The sequence below is a fragment of the Bombus vosnesenskii genome, unplaced genomic scaffold (assembly GCF_011952255.1).
Source record: "Bombus vosnesenskii isolate JDL3184/JDL3185 unplaced genomic scaffold, Bvos_JDL3184-5_v1.1 scf7180000014105, whole genome shotgun sequence".
Taxonomy (NCBI): domain Eukaryota; kingdom Metazoa; phylum Arthropoda; class Insecta; order Hymenoptera; family Apidae; genus Bombus; species Bombus vosnesenskii.
Window position 1 is genome coordinate 625859 of NW_022883371.1, and position 18669 is coordinate 644527.

The window sequence follows — 18669 nt, forward strand, 5'->3', positions numbered from 1 at the left end:
AGCCTTTTCCTTATCCAATTAACAGCAATGACCGTTGCCCTAACTTTCCTAACCAAAATTGCCATCAACATCGACGACAGCATCGTCGCCGAACTTTCCTGGGTTTACGTCCTTGGACCAGTCAACATCTTGACTGATTTTCCGTTCTTTGATTAGTCATCATCTTAACACTTAGTCAAACCGAACGGGGAGATCTCCCTTTTTCATTTTAGGAACGGGTTTTCTTTTTTTTTTATTGTTATTATCAATTATTCTTTACCTTAAGGAACAATAAGTAGGAATTGTTCCCAATTAATTGCGTCACTTTTTCTGTTTTTATAAAGTACAACATATAATAAAATACACCAATTTAGTGGTGTTAAAATTAACACCACTTTTACAGGAATTGCCCGTGACACCACGATGAAATGCTAAATAACTATTCTATGTTGTTATGTCCAGGAACCTACTATAAATCATAATCCATCCCTCGGTCATACTTATTCGGACCCGCAATAGACCTGAAGAACCATCATTGAGATTTAGCATTTTCTACTTTACTATCAAGGCCCTTAATTGCTATCAAACATATTTCAAGTCGAAACTTTCCTTAGGGTTATTGTTCCTTAAGGTAAAACACGCAAAAGCAGGTTTTTCTCATGTTCGACAGCCACTGATGGGAGGTGCACATAATAGATCTATATTTCATGTATAAATAAAATTATTTTTATGTGTTTTATACTGCATTAATTTCGTTACATCATTGTAGTAACGATGGAAATAATAACAAATTTATTACTCTTGACATTTGTTTAAATCATGTGTTTCTACATGTGTTTTAACCTGTTAACTCAGTGTTATCATCGTTTCAACCACCTCTATTCTCTTAACCGAAATAGGGGATCGACTGATTCGTGGCGTCGATTATCGTATCGTAATTGCTATCGCGTCTCTCCGCGAACGGTCGAACATGTACAGAAAATTTTGAAAAAAGCGTTTGATTGAAAGCGCGAAGGAAAAAATAAAAGTCGCCTTCTACAACTTTATTATATGGGGCTGTAATGAAAATTTAAACAACACATTTTGAAGAGTTATGTACATACTATTAGTCAGCTATATACATTCTGAAAAGTTCATTGAAATCGGTTAACGTTGCTATGAGCCAGAAACGGTTAAAAATAATGAAAATTGCAGTTTTCTACTATCCATCGGCTTTTAATTGTAATATATCCACATTTTAGTCCATATTTTGATGCTGTATAAATTCAATTGAGCGGAAAATAGTAATTTGTGATTTAATGAATATACATGTATGTACTCGTATATACTATGCTATGTTATATATCGTATGTACTCGTATAATTATAATATATTTAAACGGCATCGTAAACAATGAGTCAGACAATCTTTTGTTTCAAATCATCCATAACAGAAATTTAGCCTACAGTTAGCAAATAGGAGAGCTTGTGAAAATGAATAATGTATTTGTTGAAGAGATGACCAATGTCTCAAAGTGTGTATAATGACGTCACTGCCCTTCGACTTACCTTTAGCATTGTCACGAACACTTTTGATGTAAGTTACAGAATCTTTTTTATGAATAAAAATGTTAATACTTTTGAGAGTAATTCTATTATTATTCGATTATGTTCCAAGAGCTGTGAATTTTTTTATGGATTGTAATAATAAGAAAAGATGAAACAAAAAAAATATATGCAAATATTCAACAATCTGTGATCAAGAATTCTCTTAATATATATCAAAAACAAAAAGTTAAAGGTATTCTCATAATATAAACAAAAAACATGGTATTCAAAAAGGAATCGTTCTTGCATATGTGGGTGGGTATACAACATGCAAACACACTATGTATTCAGGATACATTGGAACAGTGAAATTTATTTACAAATAAGAGAGATTAACAGAAATACATATAGTAAGGTTAGGACAATGTTTTTTTCTGGCACACTATGTTGTGATTTAACTCTTGACTATAAAAGAAAGAGTAGAAATGAAATTAATTCTTGGCTTAATTTTATATACAGGGTGGTTGGTAACTGGTGGTACAAGCGGAAAGGGGGTGATTCTACGCGAAAAAAGAAGTCGAAAATATAGAATAAAAATTTTTTTTTAATTTTTTTCATCGAGACAACGATCTACAGTGAGATCCGTTGTAACGTACCGCACGCGTCCGAGCGAAAATTCAAAGTCGATTTTCTCGAAAACAAAACCTCAAACGAAAAATTTTTATTCTATATTTTCGACTTCTTTTTTCGCGTAGAATCATCCCCTTTCCGCTTGTACCACCAGTTACCAACCACCCTGTATATAAGTACTATACGGTTTTATTTTACGTAAAATTTGCGAAAACGAAATATTGATTATTCAACAAGGTATTGAACATATTACATACATAAGTTACGTTCTATTTGCTAACTTTGATTAAATACTATGTATTAGTCGAAAGTATACTTTTGCTTCTCCATTGATAAATTTTAACATTTACTGTTTGCTCTATTTGAAAAATGCATTTTCATATCAACAAACAATTAGTACTTAATATTTAAAAAACAACGACGACGAGGAAATAAGTGTTTGTCCATACAATTATTAAAAAAATATCAAGTTTCAAAGATTCACGTTCTGCTATTTTAACTAATGTTATTTAATATCTTTTTAACTAATGAGTGATTCAACAATATTTTATTAAAAATATGATTTTCTAATTTTAAAGTAGACAATAAATAGGAAGAAACTCTTAACTTATCTTTCGCCTTCAGAAAAATTACAGAATTATAATCGAAAGTCCAATAAAATTTACAATTATATAGTTTCTCGATAATACTGTATAAACTAGTGTACGTAAAATAATAAATATGTGCGCTGTAATAAGTATATCTGCGTGTACTCGCTGGTATCGTATTCGTACGTACATATGTATATGCGTATATTTATATTATACGCGTATAGCATGACTTTTAATACATACAAAAACTCTCTGCATATGTTATATATTCCTGGGTATATAAAATAAGCGATAATCCGATTGAAATTGTATTTCCATGATATTGCCAATGTATTTCTACTACATAAATAATTTTATACAAATATCTGTATTATTCGTGTAATGTGAAGATATCGTTGTTTCTGTTGCACCTATGCACTGTCAATTAAAAGTGATCGAATATTCAAATAGTACATATAATACAAACAACATCTGCAGGATCATTAGGAACAAATGACAGTCAATTGATCGAAAGTAAATGGTAAATAACGAGGGAATATTCTCATATTTGAGTTATAAATATTCATTCTTGTTCAGAGGACGTGTTTCTCAGAGTGTTCACGGATGGAAACCTTCTTGCTATGAACAGATTGTTCTTGGAAATTTTCCGTATCGGACATATTTTCGTTGATCAATGCCCTGAGGGCAGCTGCCCTGCGTTCTCTTTTTGCCTGTCTCTCTGCAAGCTCTTCCATTTCAGACTCAAGGTCGTTCAAACGAGCTTTGGTTTGCATAGCCCTTGTCGCAGCAGCATTAGCGGACACTGAACTTTCGTCCTCGTTAATTAATTTCGACCATTTCGTAAGCATTGGTTTACTCTCTTCTAATCGATCGGTTTCGTCAAACAGCTTCGAACGTCTTTTAAACGTAGTTTCTGCCTCTTCGCTAATTGATTTTATGTCTTGCAGATTTTTCCTTGAACTGAGAATATTATCAACTTGATCCTGTCCTTGACGTAGGCGTCGTGGTTTTCTTAATACAGCATCGACCTCATCCTCTAACCCGAACGTGGCCAGTTTCGCTTTCAGATGTTGCGTCGTCGCTACGACATCGTTGGCAAAATTTTCAGCGAATCGACGTCGACTGCGCTGGCCACGGCTGTCGTAGACAATATCCTCGTCTTCGGGGAACAAGTTGTCGGTAGTCAAGGAAGGTAGTGGCAATTGGGAAGCGCGAATGGAAGGGTCTAATTCAAGGTCAAGGTCACGCCCAAAGAAAGTGTTGCGAGGACCAGAGAGGTCATGCGTGCCTGTAAAAACCGATATCTCAACATATGTACACTATTACACTTATACATATGTAGGTATGTATTATATTTGACTAATGAAAAAATAAATGTAATCTGAATTGAAACTTTCTTTAAAAGTCCACCATTTTACTGCAATGAAACCGCTTTTAGGTCGATGTAAGTACGCTGCCATTCGCTGCGTAATAGAATAAATAATCGACAAGTAGGTATCGATAAACGGTTTAATTATAATTACGTTCAAGTACGTTACAATTTATTGATTGCGGATTCATAGTTTATTTCTATATTTACTCTTTTCTGATAAATAAGCTTGGTAATAAGGATTGTTACAGTTTCAAGTAACAACTTTCTAATGGGATACAAATGGGAAACAATTATTTATTAAAATATATACTTAAATAGAATCGGTATGTCAAATATTTGTTACTATGTTCGTAAACAAAATATTCAATGATTAAATTCGATATTTGTCTGGAGAGAGAGCTACTTATATTTCATTTTATTTTATATCATATACTTAAATTGAGTGTTTCGTAAAATCTATTGATTTTCTCCTATTACATGCATATAAATTGACATAAAAAGATAGCAAAATCAACAAATGAAGAACATAAATTAATATGAGTGAATTTCAATAACATACGATATAAATACATTATAATGTGTAATCAATGCTTGTAATTAATGATGATGTTTTCATTGTCGGTAATAATGATATATATCGTTCTTTTCAAATTTTGAATAATTTTTTTTTTAAATATCCGTAAACGAAATTGAAAATGTGATCTCGACATGCTCATAATGTAGGTTATTTATCACACATATCTATGTAATAAACACATATATTAGGTTGGTTCTATGTAATTTTACAATAGCACAGGTAATGTTATTCCATTTCTGTAACAAGAACTGAAGTTAAACTAAATTAATATATTTTATCTTTAGCTTAAAATATATAAAGGAACAGAATACACGAGCAATTTAAAATTGGAAAAAATAGTAATTAATATTTTATTCATATGTGGAACCTAAGTGATAAAAAATTAAGTTTCATTTTCTCACTTTTATACGAAGAAAAAAACGTTTAAATAACAGAAGTTCGTATCATGTCACAGGAGATAATAAATCATTAGACGTTGCAGCTTTATGTCACGATTTTATTTTATTTTATTATTGGGGCAAAGATTTTCTTACGATGACCCTCTATAGAGTAAAATTTTGTTGTGGCTGTAACAGCAGATGTATAGAACAGTACATTCGATTCATTTCACATCAGGACTTGGATCGGACATGCCACTCATTAATTACCAATATAATGAAAAATAATTCAGCATTTTCTTACTGACAATGAAAAGAGTTATTGACTACTACGGTTGTAATAGTTAAGGAGAAAGGGATTAGGATAAATTCACCCCTTAAAACCATTTTGGAAAACGACTGAAGATGTTACCGATGTCGCCTCGGCGGGCTGCGATCTCGTCAGCCAATGAAGTTCTTGGTTCAGAGAAAAGCGGTCGAGAACTGTATTTTCGATCCAAGTGGTCGACCATTGGCTTATAATATGATTCTCCTTTGTCATAGTTGCATCCATATACGCGTGTACGCGGCCTGCTAAGGATTGGCCTTGACATCTTGACAGAACTATTTCTTCGCTACCTGAAATTCCAAAGATTTATTATAAATAAATTGTTAAGTAGCTAACGATTCTGTAAGTGTTCGCAAAGAGCACCTCTTTGCAGTAAAATGACCTCTATACACCTTGACATATTTTGTTTTTTTTTTATTTATTTATTAAAATTACAATCAATTCTCGCGTTAAGAATTTTCAGTAATTTTTCTGGCGTGGCGCAGTGACATGGCTGATTATTTTTGATAAGTTAATACTTATTATAGATAAGTATAATTTATAAGTAAGTATTATAAATAAGTGGATATTACTTAATTTATATAACTAATTGAATTTAGCGTTTAGGTCTAGCGGGTAGTGCCCCTTCAGCCTGCGAATCTGGTCCGTCGTATCAAGTAGTCCAGTGATTAGGGGGTTTCGGTGTTTGTTGATTCTTTTGCTATATCTGTCGCTATATTTTGCTATTTCCTCTTTGACTGTGGGTATCTTGAGGTCGCGATGTATTGTTTCGTTGGTAACATACCAAGGTGCATCTATTAAGGATCTTAGCGTGACGTATTTTGTGATGCATATTTTTCGTAGACCTAAGAGTATGACCTTCGATACTGTGAGGGTAGGAGTAAATTATGGGTATCTGTGAAAGAACAAGAGAGAGAGAGAGAGAGAAAGAGAGAGATGTGAAAAATATGAAAAGAGCATTAGTAAAAGGAAGAGGCAGGGTAGTGTCGGACTTACCGACTAAAACTACACGGTGACCTGACGCTTAACAGGAGTGCCCCAAGACCTCAAGTAAGAGACTATTCAAAGATTATTTTAAAAGAAGAATGTATTTATTTGACCATTTTATGGTAGGGGATACACTACTGAAGTAGAAATATTTGAATGGAAAGAGAGAGAAGAGCCGAAGAAGATAAAGAATAAGTGAAATAGTACCTTAATTAGTATAGTTCTGAAAGATATTAAAATACAGAGGATTAGAATCAGGACAGATTTAAGAGCAATAAATTTTGAGTTAATGTTAGATGATGAAACAAAGGAGCTTATGCTAGTAGAGGAATGTTTAAAAGAAAGAAGACAAAGCAGAATACCTGAATAGAAATTGGTATAATCAGTTGAGTATAGTACGGAAAAAAAATAAGAGGAAGAATATATATTAGGAATACTAATAAAGGGAGCGAGGATGAATAGGAAAAAGTAGGCATAAATGCAGGGTACGATATAACAAAATAAAGTTTAAGTACAATGAAGAAGACTAAAGAGAAAACACCCCACTGTATCCCGTCATACAAACACATACAGAGTATAGGTAGACCAAGGTACCTGAAAAAGGACTCAGAAACAGGCAATGTCCTACTGGACAAATTGTAAAATTTGAATAAATAAATAAAAGAAACAGGCAGGCAAAGTTTGGGAAGGCAAGATGTGGAAATTTAGAAAAAGAAAATAATTACTAAAGGGAAGAAAAGAACAAGGCACGTAAAATATGTGAGCTAGAAATAGGATAGTTAAAATTTAAGACATATAGTGGAAGATTGTATACGTATGAGCAGAACAAAATTAACGTTAGAGGAAATGTTAGGAAATGAAAGATCAGAGGTGATGGAAGGTGATGGGAGGGTTGAGAAGCGTGGTACGATTAAGGAAAGATAAAAAAAAAAGAAAAAATAAGCCAAAGGAATTACGTACATTGTTACAGAATTATGCAGTATTATGATCATATGTTTCTAATTTTAGCCTCAGTTCTAGTTTTCGATTTAATCTTAAGTTATCATAGGTATGGAGAGAGTGGGTGGATGAATAAGTATATCGTACTATAGTTATTGTAAACCAAGTCTATTTCTACTTCTTGACCGCCAAATTGAAATCAAATATCCATCTATACAACTATCTATTTATCTATCATAAAATCTGGTAACTTTGGTCAATTTGGCTTCTGAATCATTTTTTTTTGTTCATTGTCTTCTTGTGTCTGGGCTGCCGATAGAATATAAAAAGTTTGGAGAGTCCTATACCTTTGCACATAAATAAGCGCTACTGGATTTCGATCTATATCCGACATTAAACTGATTTTATACCGAGTACGAATAAAACTAACTAAATCAAGTAGATCAAGGATATGTCGTATATCAAGAACAAGTTTCATGGAAAGTGTGTTTTATACACTTTTCAATCAATTGAAAGCTAACTAAACTAAATTTCTTGATTACTTTCGCACGAGCCATCGTTTAGTGACCATTTAATGACAATTTAAAAAAATAGTACGTAAGGACACAAACATGAAATGTGCAGTATTATTAGGTTTTCCGAAAAGTTTCTTTCGTTTTATAAGAAAATAGTAGACGCATAATGTTTTTTGTTTTATATTAGTTTATTAAATTATGTACGAACATAGTAATAGAAATAGAACGAAATGGATCATACCTAATTCAATAAAATAATATAAAACAGAAATTGTTGTTCATCTATTATCACCTTATGAAACGAAAGAAACTTTTCGGACAACCTAATATATATGTCGGGAAATGATAGCTGCTACTCTCAAGTAGCAAATAGGAAAATATTGGTTTGCTAAATATTGGCTATTGGTCTTAATGAAATGAATAAAACACATAATACTAATACAAAAATACTATGCTGTGTCTGATAAGGATTCTTATTTAATGCGAAATTTTTATAGATAATTACAGTAATCTTTCATAATAAAGGATTCAAATTCGCCAAAACACGGACATCAATTCGATCGTGTGACTACATCTACAAGAACACGTTAAATATAACAATGTCTGTACCGATAGATTGGCGGATGTCATAATCATACTTGTCCATCGTCGCCGTTGTGTTATACGGATGTGTGATTGCTCGTCAAATTCTAATGCATTGCATCACTCCGAAGTTTAATGACACTGTATCAATATCGGATCTTGTTCTCTAATCAAGACAGTACATAGTAATTCTTGTATCGATGCAAGTCGCAACGAATCTACACATATAAGCCTCTCAGAAGCCAAACTGATTAAACTCCACTTTTATGGAGTTTTCAATTTCATTATTCAGAAACATAATCACTGTGAAACTTCTTTAAAAAATGTATAAATTACTTCCATGAATTTATTTGCCTAAAGGAAACCGTATAAACAATCATAAATTCCAATGTGAGTTTTAAAAAATATCATTTGCAATGTTTTCATATTTTTTTTTTTTTACATTTTCAATGCATGCAACATGTAGAACGCAACATTTAGCATATGTAGATTGCTTTAGAAGACTACACTACACTTTGCTACAGCAGAAGGATATACATACACTACTGAACACAAGTACTTGGACACTTGCTGCAAGCCAATTAAAACATTGATATTTTTATTATATCTTCAACATTATGATAGAAGAATGTTTCTCTACTGCTAACTATTTACTTCTTGCTATAACTGAAACTGAATGTTCTGCTAAATTGAAACTGAAACGAGGATTATGTTTGGATCAATCAATTTCATATTTATCTCTAATATATAGTTCACACTTCATAAAATCTATATAAACTTTTAGAATGTGGTTTGAAACGCGTGTTCTAATTGTTGTAACAATAAAGTGTCAACGCTGAAGAGATACATTTAAAGTCATTTAACTTAGGTGTTTCCGTAAAAGCAATTTTCATTTATTTTCAATTATTGCTCTTTTATTTAAGAAATAAAAGAGACAACTGCAAAATTAAAGGCGTGTGTTACTTAGAAATATATCCTTTATAATGTAGATATGTATGTGAAAAGAAAAATGATCCGCGCTGTACAAATTTTGATCAACTTTTATCGTTTACATAAATAAATTTCTACTTTATTTTACTATATTTTTTTTACTATTTCCGAGATAAACATTCAAATAAATTGCATCCTGAAAATTATGATATAAATTTATATTTTTAGTTACGCGGTTATCTGTTTACTTATATGGTTTTTTAGATAAAAATGAACTCTTCAATTGCCTGCGTGTATGTACTACCCTGTATTTATTCTATAGTATGTATAAGCACATTATTCTAATGCTTCACTTTTCATTTTTTGATTGTTTTTAACAGACTTTTCACTGAAAAAGCGTTTCATATAATGCTTTGTTAATTTTACTGCCATAATGTCAAGAAAAAGGTAAATACACATTTTGTTTTGAGTTTACATATAGAATTTATTAATACTTTTCTGATATTTCAGTTTGTACGTGTAGAGTCGGCGATAAAAAGATTTGGACATTGTACAATTTTAATTTTTAAGCTCTATATTTTCAGTAAATGTACAAGGACCAACAAAAACATATTACATCACGTTACATTACGCTATTATTAGTGATTATTTATTCTTGTCTAAATATTAATATAAGCACTAAAAGAAAGTGAATTTTTATGTCAGAAAAAGTTTCGGACACTAATACTAAAATTACTATAATACTAAATACTAAATTAATAATACTAAAAATACGTGTAAAATTAATCAGATAATACATATAAAACTAAAACCAATAATGATTATTCACTAAAATTTAATATTTAGTTGGGTATGCTATATGCTTGATAATATGGTGTTTTGTAATAGTGAAAATAAGTTTTTTTAAATAATCAATACTGCTTTGTTTCCTTTTTTTTTAAACGTTTTTGAATTGTTTTTTAACGTATCCGTTATTTTACGAATTGACCTTTTCTATTCGTAGTGATATATTACTAACTATCGTATTTCAAAACTTGTATATTCTCTTTTGCTATTCATTCTGAATAAATGAGTAACGAAACTAATGCACATTTGCAATCCGATGTGTTCACACTTGTTTTTCTTTACTGAGAAATTTCTGAATGGATATTTTGCGTCTGGAACTTTTTGTGACATAGAAATTCGCTCTTTTTCAATATTTCTTTTAAAATTTAGACAACAATAAATAATAACTCAAAAATTCTTTTTCTGCTATTATCTATGTAGTATAGTGTAACATAATGTAATACATTTTTGTTGGTCCTTGTACATTTACTGAAAATATAAAACTTATAAATTAAAATTGTGCAATGTGCAAATGTTTTTGTGACCAGTTGTCTTTGAAATCTAGTAACGCCTCTGTCTTTACTTACTACGCAAGATACCGAATACTAATACAATACAGTACATAATATTGATATTATGACTCTAGCGTGTTGCTGTTTGTATTATTCGTTTATTTCAACTTTTACTGTTAAGTCAAATTTGTTTACCATTCACTTTCCAGTGAACTTCTTCATTTAATGAAATATAGTAAACAAATTTATCCTGGAAGAATGTGAGGTAACAGGGGGATCAAAGGGACTGGAAGAGACACTAAAGGAGACAGGAGAGGGGCTAGCAGTGCTGAAAGAGATAATGGAGAAAAGAAGAGAATACAGCTAGAATCAAAGGCCAAAGAACGACAGGCAGAAGGGTTAGGGCAATATAACAAAGTGCAATGTAACATATGTCGTATTACAAGGTAGCATAAGTGTACTGTAAGGTGACTTAAGTAGTAATGTAAGAAAGTATGTAAACCGGAAGTCGTCCAAAGCCGAAAGGCAGGGACTAAGTTTAATAAATAATAGTAAACAAATTTATCTTATTCAAAGAAAAATATAAAATTAGATATAAAAAATGGTAATAAAAAATAATTAAAATTTCATTAAAAATAAACAAATACTTATATAAAGAATATTTTACATATATTTTAAAACAAATTCTCGAAACTATGAGCTATGGAAATTGGAGGGTTAATATTGCGCAAAAGATGTAAAAATAGTAAGAAGAGAATAATGAGAATGGGATACTTTTTTGAATTGTAAAAACAACAAAAATTGTTCATTTAGTGGAATATTAAACAAATATACACTATACCTAAGTATTAAAATCTGAGACACAAATACTTTTGTATTTCTATTGTATAATCTTAAATTAAGATACAATATGTTATACGTATACATGGCAGGTTGCCAGATCATTTCATTTTCACGTATAATTTTCCAGTTGGCAATGTATAACGGCGTCGCATCATTAAATAGTTGGAAATGTGTAATTAGACGTTAAACCAAAAAACTATTTTCATCAAACTAAATTATAAAACGAATAGGCTCTGTTGAGAAACACTACAAAGGAATTAAAATTTCTCAATTATTTTATTCCAAGCATGTATTTCACCATTTGTATTATATTTTGAAAACAACTTTTTCGGAATAAGCAAAGTAAAAAATGTTAAAAATTTTTTTTGTAATATCACCTAACTACAAATAACATATTACTGATTAATTGAAGATAATGATAATTTCGAATTGAAGTTGTTCCTTTCCTGTTGCCTTTTTTGTTATTTAATCTTTTTATTTTAAACAATTTTTCAATGGAAAATGTATGAAATACTAAATTCCTCGTGTAATGTTGCTATAGAGTTTCTAACATGAGTAACCAGTAAATTGGAACAAGAGAGCAACTATAAGTTGGTCAAAAATAGACCATGTCTAATTTGGTGTCCGTGAACTGAACTGGCACATAGTACTCTCAAGTCCCGGACGACCGCCTTCAATTACGAAGTATGTCTGACCTTATTGTTTTTTTCAGATTTATCTCTTTTATTCTTATTATACTCTCGATTTATTTATTTATTTCTATATTTTTCTTCCCCTAAATCAATCATTTCGTTTCTGTTTTACGTAAGAACCAACAAGAAATATAGTATTTTCGCTTTCGTAAGTATATTTCATTTACTTTCAAACCAATTAAAGTGATAGGATATATACCATATTTGCAGCTCGATATCAAGGTATTGATTTTTTATATCAAATATTCAATTCCTATATTGATTCAACAATACAAATAAACGTAAATTCATATACAACTAGATATTATCTAAACTCAATGATTACTTCGGAGGCATATATGTTCTATTATGTTGTAAAAGATATATCGCTATGATCAGAATTTTAATTTAAAGTATATTTTAAGTAAGATATATTTAATACGCATTTAAAATATAAATTTATGTTATAGAGTGTTATGGCAATAATATATATAATATAGAAGTATTTGTATGTATACATATGATACTATATTTTCATATATTATATCTGAAAACATTGAGTTATTGAAATGTACGAATGGTACAATGAATACTTACTTACTTATATTACTATCTTTAATTATTATTGTATCTAATAATTGTAGTACATACTTTTTTTAAATTTATATGCTTCAAGTTCTATCACATACTGTTAAATTATATTTATTGGAATAAATATTTAATTATCACAGTATATATAATGTATCAAATCTAAAATATTTATTCTGAAAAGATAGATATAATACATAACTAACAAAATTTCTAATTCAATTTTTGCAACATTAAAATAGCTTGATCTATCATGAACTATCAGGAGTAGTTTGTAATGGTTTATAATAATGATATACGTCAATTATTTTGTTATATATTTATAATGTTATATATTTTTAAATACGTTATACATTCATATTTTATAATATGGAAGATATATTTGCCCTCAATTTCTTTAAGAATTGTTTTCTTTCTTTGCTCATATTTTATGCTTTCACAAAAAAATTACGTACTACGAATAGTATATTACGTATATATATTAATATAAAATCACAATGAAATTTCTGAGAAACTTAAAGTTAAATATAAGATGTATGCACGCATAAACCAAGTTATTATAATCGATTCAGTTCAAACGTAATTGTAGTATTACAAGATTTTGATATGCAACGAATAAAAAAAAGATATAAAATTGATATGATTCAATCAACTTGTAAACATTTTACATTGCTTCTATGTAATTACTATTTAAGTATACAAAATGTCAAAATCAGTATTAAATATTTCGTAATTTGTAACATTTACGTAATGTCATAGAAACAACATAAACAAGTAAATTTCAACTACACAAGTAGTCAAACTAATCAAAATATACTTAAACTAGAGTTATACAAGATAACTATCATAAGTAGATAACACGATGTATGTTTTCGAAAAACACTCCTTTCACATTTACAACAAAACAGAACATGAGGTCCCTGATAATTTATTAAAACATGTATAAGAAACAAGAATCAAAAATGCCATATTATGTAAATAGCAAGTAAAACATACAAAATTAAAGTCTAGAACTAAATTTTTTTCTAATACAACCAGGTATGAAACATTATATTTCAATTTCTTAAAAACTAGCTAATATAATATTTTTCTGATCTGTTCTCATAATAAATCTACCCATATACATTCGATATGAAAAATACAGCAACATCTGTCTATAATTACTCTTCCAAGTAAAAATCGAATACTTCACTGAATTTTTTATTTTCTTACTTCGATAATATTAAGTTGTGTAACGTATTATAATTATTTAAATTTAGTATAACAATCACCAAAAAAGTTATGAAGAAATTAATGTTATTGAATCAGTTATTTAAACTAAACAAAAGTTTTACACTGCATGTCTATTTAAAAAATTTTACCGATTTTGGAGAATATATCACGTTTTGAAGAATATAAGTAATATACCTACTTGTAATTTTAACGTGATATTTATCGTCGTTTTTGTATGTAGTTATTTATATTTACGGTTTTACATATATTAAAAAAAAACAATTTTTATTTTCCAACTCTGTGTGACAAAATAAAATTGACTTGTCAATGAAGCTTAATAATGTTTATAATTATCAGCGGGCAATTACCAATTAAAGAAATATAAATTTAATATAAAATTAAGTATCTAATGCACAACAAAGTTACTTAAATAATATTTTGTTATGCTAAAAAGAACATTAAAACATTTATGAATTGAGAGAAATATTAAACATTTTAAAAATGTTTATCGATGTGTAATAACTATAGAAATTCTTCGTATTTTTATTTTTATTGTTATTTTTATCATCAATATTACTTTTATCATTATTATTCTTGTTAATATTATTAGTACGGTTGTTGTAATTGTCATTAATATTTTGTTATTTAATAATTTCAATAATTTTGTTATCATTCACATCGTAACTAACACAAGTCTTATAAAGGCATAATTATTTATTAAATTATGATGCATTTTTTATGAAGTTTAATTTGAAACGAAGAGTAGGTACATACCTAAATAAGTACATACATATATTCAGTAGTGAGAGTGCGTTCGTTAACACGTTACGTAAGAACTACCAAATTTAGCTTGCAGACATAGTTTTAAAATAATGATATCGATTCCAAAATCATTTCAATCGAATCATTTTTTTATAATTTGCAACAAAAATAAGTATTTCAGATTTATTAACGACTTTCTATTTCAGCCATTATTGTCTACATTTCAAAAACCCTTATTATACATAATGCGGTTTTTAAGCGTATTTGAAATAACTAAGTGTAATCAGATGTTAGTTATAATATACAATTATTTAAAATGCCAAAACGAATTTCTTAAACATTTAAAAAAATATAATAAGTAATTCGAATTATTATAAAAATATATAAATATAACTAAATGAAATATTTTTTAATTTTTGATCAAATTTATTTAGCGTAAAATAGGTATCATAATAAAATTAAAAAATCGTGGAAGTTGTGAAATGTGATAAACAATAGAGATAAATGAAAATTAGGCTAATGAAAAAAGATCAGAAGAGAGTAACAATAGATAGCAACGTTTCTATTTTATACATGTCTTATGGTTATAACTTTCATCAGGCCCAAAAAAGCAAAGTTTTAAGGTAGATTAATATAGTATATTCACGTCAAAGTCAATACTAGCAATGTAGATATTATAGTATTGTCATTATTACCCTATCCGCGATTTTTAACTGAACACTTTTCACGAATGACACTGTACTAAATGCATTCAATGTTACTCGAATAAATCAATTTAATTTATATATATGTATATTCTAATAAGCATCACACAAGCATACATAAGTACAAAAAAATGTATGGCATTATAAAATTATAATATTTTGTACCTGAACTTACAGGGTATCCTATAAGACGTTATTTGCTCGGAAGTAGCGACACGACTCTCGCAGACGTTGTTACGTTCGTTATTTCCCACTGCTTTCAAGATCCTACCCCTTCCCCTTTATTCTGTTTCATCTAATATGTATTTCTCACTAATTTACTTGTACTCGATAAAAGTACACATCATCCATCACACATCCATCTAAGTATATTCGCGTTAATAATATGAAAAATAATAATTTAATAATATGAAATTTTGAATAATATGAAAAATGGCTTCCAAAAATATTACGTGCCATTTACGTAGCATCGTCAACATTATTTTTGTTAACAAAACTACTGATCCAAGTCATTTTAGCTTGAGGCATTTTACGCTCAAAGCTGCACATTATAAAAGAATTTCCTCATGTTAAGTACATAATACTAACAATAAGATGATATGACGTTATAGTATATAGTACATATAATAAGTATACATACTTGATAGGTGTATTATATATATACATATATAGATACATACTTTTATGGCACGCTTTTATGTATCTTCTAGAATTAGTGTATGACTAATACTAAACATATGTACATGTATTTGAAATCTAATGCGTGGTATTTTACACGTTTTCTATTACCAATGTATGACACATATGTTTATGTATTGTGATAGCGAGTATATAGTATCGAACAACTATTAATAATCGTACATGTATTGTAGAACTTCCAAGCAGAGTAATATTATAAATTGTGTATATATGTATATATACGTTTCAGAAAAAATCACAATTTTACTTTAAAAAGTGCAAAGCTAATTCGTGGTGCAAAGGTAATTTATTCATCCAACCTCCTAGAATTTCATGTTCAACTTTATCTAATTCTGTATTTATATTTCTTTAACTTGATTCACCTAACTTATTGGCTATTTATTATTAGTCATAGCAAAGTCAATATGCGTTTTACCTAAAGAGCTATATGCACTAAACAACCCAATCAAATTAGTCTTTTACGCAATATTAAATAATATCTGAAATTTTCTTACGCGATGCCGATATCGATAGATTGTATTACCTATATAATTCTTATATCATATATATCACCATACATATATATCATGTTCAGAGACGAATCCCATATATTTTTCATTCAAAATTTGTTGGACGGATTTTGTAAACAATTTGTAAACAATTTCCAAAGGTGACGAAAACAGGGTTTTGTATATAACAACGAATCTAATAATCGGATCGCAATAAAAATTGTATTTTTAGATAAAACAAGTTTCGAATAAAAATTGCATTAAAAATGAGACGTCACGCGTTAGCATTGATTAATTCGTTGAGCCATAAATAAATAAGAACCATCCAAAATCGCACTATTTTCAGTCGTTAATTATTCATATGAAATTGAATATACAAAGTTTATAGTTTCACACTTTGTGAAAATGTAGTATTTTTTCATTCGTAAAAAGTGTGCAAAATTTCCCCAATATTTCACCCAATATTTACTAGTTTCTGCAAAAAGATATTTGGCAACTAAAAGGCATCTTCGTAGAACTTAATTTCTACAATTTCCGGAAATTATGCTTAATAAATAAATTGATTTCAGAATTAGAATTTATATTTGTTTACGTTTAATTTTTTGCTTTCGTCATTAATTTACTGTGGATCATAATCATTAACATTACCTGTATATATTTTTATAACTAATATTAAGAAAGATAGAATTGTAACTTTATTATTAAATAATTAAAGAGTTTTAGTCATTTTTATTATAATTATGCGTTTATTTTGGTCTGTATTATTGAATTCTAGTAATTTTTATTTTTTTAATATAAATATTAATGATAAATGTTATATTATTTATACTATAAACGTGTCTCATTAATGTTAATATAATTATAAACAGTAAAATGATGTGCAGTTTCTGACGCCATTGTTTAAAATAGTTTACGATTAAAAAATCAATTTGTTTCGAGTTGTACATGATAGTGCAACTCGTCCAGAGTAGAAAAAGCCCCCATCAGTTGCCGTATTTCCGAAAATTGTAGAAATTAAGTTCTACGAAGACGCCTTTTTAATTGTTAAACAGCTTTTTGTAAAAGTTGATAAACATTTGGGGATGAAATCTTGCACACTTTTTACAAATGAAAAAAGCTACATTTTCACAAAGTTTCAACTTTGTATACTCACTCATTTTACATAATAAGTGATTGAAAACAATGTGATTTTGGATGGTTTTCATTTATTTACGGCTCAAAGAATTAACCAATCGTAACATCTCATTCGATAAATACTTTTAATACATACAGCTCTTATAACTAACTTTTGGCACGTTGTTATATGCTAAACTTATTCGTTAACTTTTGTTTACAAAATCCGTGTAAGAAATCTCGAATGGCAAATATATAGGATTTCTTCCTGAACATGATTTTTATAAGTTCGCGCAAGAAAATTTCAGATACCATTTAATGTTGAATTTGACTTTTAAGACTAATTTGACTAAACTAAAAGCTTTATTCCTACATACTAGTATCATGTCAATACATTGTTTATACAATGTTAGCTTTGCACCAATAACATCATATTATCAGGTGTATAAAAATCGTAGGCATGACTATTTATATCTTTCAATCAGAAACTACAATTATGGGTAAGTGCGTATTGGTATGAATTCGGTATTTGCACATTTTTAACTAATTATGTAAATGAATTCACGAAGATAACATTATAGACAGGTATTTCTTGTTTCAAAAATTATTAGAAATAAGAAAGTTACAAACTATAAAAAATTTTTTTACCGACGAACGTGTGACGTCATAATATTACTACGTCGTCTGTAACAGCGCTACAAACCAAGGAAGAAATTTCTTCTCTGAATAGAGTAACATGAACCGCATCTCTTATATTTATACACTAGGTTAGTGTTGCGAAAGACTGTTTAGGCTGACTTCATGTAACACGTACAATGCAATATAGGTATATGCAGAGTCACCAACGTAACTTGAAACCCGCGGGCTCAAGAACTTGGAAAATGGCAACATAACCACATGTACGCTTACTACAGAATTAC

At 29.2% G+C, this 18669-nt stretch overlaps 1 protein-coding gene across 3 annotated transcripts; it reads right to left on the reverse strand.

Annotated features, from left to right (window-relative positions):
• Nucleotides 1–2339: 2339 nt before the first annotated feature.
• Nucleotides 2340–18422, reverse strand: LOC117239571. 3 transcript variants are annotated; one of them, XM_033505255.1, is made up of 3 exons: nucleotides 18398–18422; nucleotides 5464–5669; nucleotides 2340–4013 (listed from the first exon to the last, which is right to left on the reverse strand). In XM_033505255.1, exons 2-3 carry the CDS (start codon nucleotides 5642–5644, stop codon nucleotides 3298–3300), a joined length of 897 nt encoding a protein of 298 aa, XP_033361146.1. In that variant the 5' UTR covers nucleotides 5645–5669; nucleotides 18398–18422; the 3' UTR covers nucleotides 2340–3297. The 3 variants fall into 3 exon arrangements, with proteins under 3 accessions (XP_033361146.1, XP_033361145.1, XP_033361144.1); XM_033505254.1 differs by lacking the exon at nucleotides 18398–18422 and adding an exon at nucleotides 15625–15772; XM_033505253.1 differs by lacking the exon at nucleotides 18398–18422 and adding an exon at nucleotides 15615–15763.
• Nucleotides 18423–18669: the final 247 nt, after the last annotated feature.

Bases quoted from the DNA above. Each gene is read 5' to 3' on its own strand.
- LOC117239571 (XM_033505255.1), bottom strand. From the start codon at position 5,644: ATGTCAAGGCCAATCCTTAGCAGGCCGCGTACACGCGTATATGGATGC. The intron at 4,014-5,463 runs GTAACATCTTCA...CGGTTTTTACAG, and splicing joins AGCCCGCCGAGGCGACATCG to GCACGCATGACCTCTCTGGT.